The following is a 2,731-nucleotide window of genomic DNA, read 5'->3' as shown; positions in this document are numbered from 1 at the left end:
TGATGGCTGTAACTTTGTTTTTTGCCTTTATAAGCCCTGTGCAATCACAGCTCGGGGCTTCCTCCTAACCTCCACTGTTGGTGGGTAGGACGAGGCCCGAGGAGTCGCAGCTCCCCTGAATACAGCTTTGCTTTTGCATTTCAGAACGTCTGGCTCTTGGTGGTCTTCTTGGTGGTCTTCTCACGACTTAGCATAACAGTACCAAATAATTTTATGGGATTTATACTACCCCAGGGCCTGACATTCCCACTCAATCCTAGGGGAGTCGACAACAGCACCGCAGGTGTGATTGTTCTTGGACTTCTAGTCTGTGGGTCTCTTGTTGGCCCAATTTGTCTAATTCTGGGCCAATTACCTACCTACAAAACTTGGGGAAGTTTTTAGGAGTGCTGACCCAGTTGCTGACCCCCTACTGCTATGATTTGGAGGTGATTCTCAGACAAAGAGCCATTGTGAACTAGGTATCAACAGACAATTCCCAACTACAGGCCTATCATGAGCCAAATTTCTCAGCATCATCTAGGGAGAGCTCCTCCCCCTTATATCACCCTATTCTTCCTTCCTGAAACATGCTGACTAGAAGGAAAACACAGAAGGTGCGGTGTCCATGTTTTCACAGGCCCGGAAGGGAAACTGTGGTGGAGGTCACCGGGAGCTGAGCATTTCAGATCTGCTTAGTAAACCTGGTTCACCACCATGCTGGCTGCAAGGGTGGTGTGTCTCCGGACACTACCTTCTAGGGTTTTCCACCCAGCTTTCACCAAGGCCTCCCCCGTTGTGAAGAATTCCATCATAAAGAATCAATGGCTCTTAACACCCAGCAGGGAATATGCCACCAAGACAGGAGTTGGGATGCTCTGTGGGAAAACTGCCCAAGAACTCAAAGAAGCGGCATTCGAACCATTAATGGAAAAAGTATTTAAAATTGACCAGATGGGAAGGTGGTTTGTTGCTGGAGGGGCTGCTGTGGGTCTTGGCACTCTGTGTTACTATGGCTTGGGAATGTCTAATGAGATTGGAGCTATTGAAAAGGATGTAATCTGGCCTCAGTATGTGAAGGATAGGATACATTCTACCTATATGTACTTAGCAGGAAGTATTGGTGTAACAGCTTTGTCGGCTTTGGCAGTAGCAAGATCTCCTGCTCTCATGAATTTTATGCTGAGAGGCTCTTGGGTGACAATTGGTGCAACTCTTGCAGCCAGGATTGGAGCTGGAATGCTAGTTCAATCCATATTGTATCACCAGAACAGGGGCGCAAAGCATCTTGCTTGGTTTCTTCATTCTGGGTCCATGTTTCTGCCACCTAACACTGTGGCTGGTGCTACTCTGTACTCAGTGGCAATATATGGTGGATTAGTTCTTTTCAGCATGTTCCTTCTGTATGACACTCAGAAAGTAATCAAACGTGCAGAGGTAACACCAATGTATGGACAGAACAGATATGATCCAATCAATTCGATGTTGGGAATCTACATGGATACACTGAATATATTTATGCGCATCGCAACTATGCTAGCAACTGGAAGTAACAGAAAGAAATGAATTGGAAGTTTCTGACTCCCCAGTATGTCAGAAGTCTTGCTGTTGAATAGGAGCAGATATTCGTGGCACAGTTTGGACAAGCAGCTTTCAGTGAAGTTTAGAAGATAAGAACCTGTCGACATGTTTCAAATATTCTAGTCATGTGACCCTTCAGGTATGCTTTTTCTTCTAGAGAATAAATTCAGTAGTAGTACTCTTCCAGATAAGATATATTTTCAACTCTTATATGTAAATAATCCTAATGTGCTTTAACAAATGTGAAAACTAAGATTTGTGTTATAAGAATTTTAAGTGTTTTTAGTTTAATTTATTAGATTAAGAGATAGCCAACATATTTTGGTAGATGCAAAATATTGTAATGTTATAAGTGACTCCAAGGATTTGATACAGAGAGCAGAGAAAGGTAGTTGTAGGACTTAGCAGTATGTGATTATGATGAGCCCTGATGAACAACATTATTTGGACTATATGAAAACAAACAGCTGCTGGGTTTTTTTAAAATTATCCTGTAAAGGAAAAACTGCAGGATTTCTTCTCCTGCTCTTTTCCTTAGTTTCTTTTTCCATTGTTGATATGTTGTTAAAGACAGTCCAGAATGTGAATCATATGGAGAAACCTTGATAGAATTATGTATGTGTATGTGAATTTTACATTAAAATATCTAAAACAAAGTATTTTATTCTCAAGATAAAATACTTAAAAGTATAAGATTTGATGCTTTTGTCAGATATATATGGAGTATATTTACTAGTTGCTGAGTTTTGTGCAGTTATTGAATGTGTAGTTGAGATACATGGTTGCATTTTTTCATCTCAAAGTTTTGAAGACTGCCAGAAAAGTCCATTTGTAGTCCATTTGTGAAAATGCTTAACTCCTGAATCTTGTCTTGAGCATTGGAAAACAAAGCAAAAATAATTTTTTTCTTTAGAATATGTATGCATCAAAAATGTTCTTGGGATATTGGAAATTGTTCATTGGTTCCCCTAGCAGAATTTCCTTTTTGTCCTACATAGCTTTCTCTTGATATTTATCAAAGTCTTTTGATACATAATAGTTATTTGGGGAAGTTTGCAGTGAATGAAAGAAGATTTGTGTGATTATTGAGATGATTGCTATTCTTGGGGAACATTTTATTACAGCAATCCTGAAATAACTATTTTAACTTCTTCAAAGTACACAGGATGTC

The 2,731-nt window shown here is 39.9% G+C and overlaps 1 protein-coding gene across 1 annotated transcript; it reads left to right on the top strand.

Moving 5' to 3' along the window:
* The first annotated feature begins 629 nt into the window (after nucleotides 1-629).
* On the top strand, nucleotides 630-1,939 carry LOC125356339 (growth hormone-inducible transmembrane protein-like). The gene has a single exon (XM_048352748.1). The coding sequence runs from the start codon at nucleotides 697-699 to the stop codon at nucleotides 1,543-1,545; it is 849 nt and encodes a 282-aa protein (XP_048208705.1). The 5' UTR covers nucleotides 630-696; the 3' UTR covers nucleotides 1,546-1,939.
* Nucleotides 1,940-2,731: the final 792 nt, after the last annotated feature.

Source organism: Perognathus longimembris, chromosome 8 (assembly GCF_023159225.1).
Source record: "Perognathus longimembris pacificus isolate PPM17 chromosome 8, ASM2315922v1, whole genome shotgun sequence".
In the NCBI taxonomy this organism is placed as follows: Eukaryota; Metazoa; Chordata; class Mammalia; order Rodentia; family Heteromyidae; genus Perognathus; species Perognathus longimembris.
The sequence above is the reverse complement of the archived record's forward strand: the minus strand, read 5'-3'. Positions and strand labels throughout refer to the sequence as shown.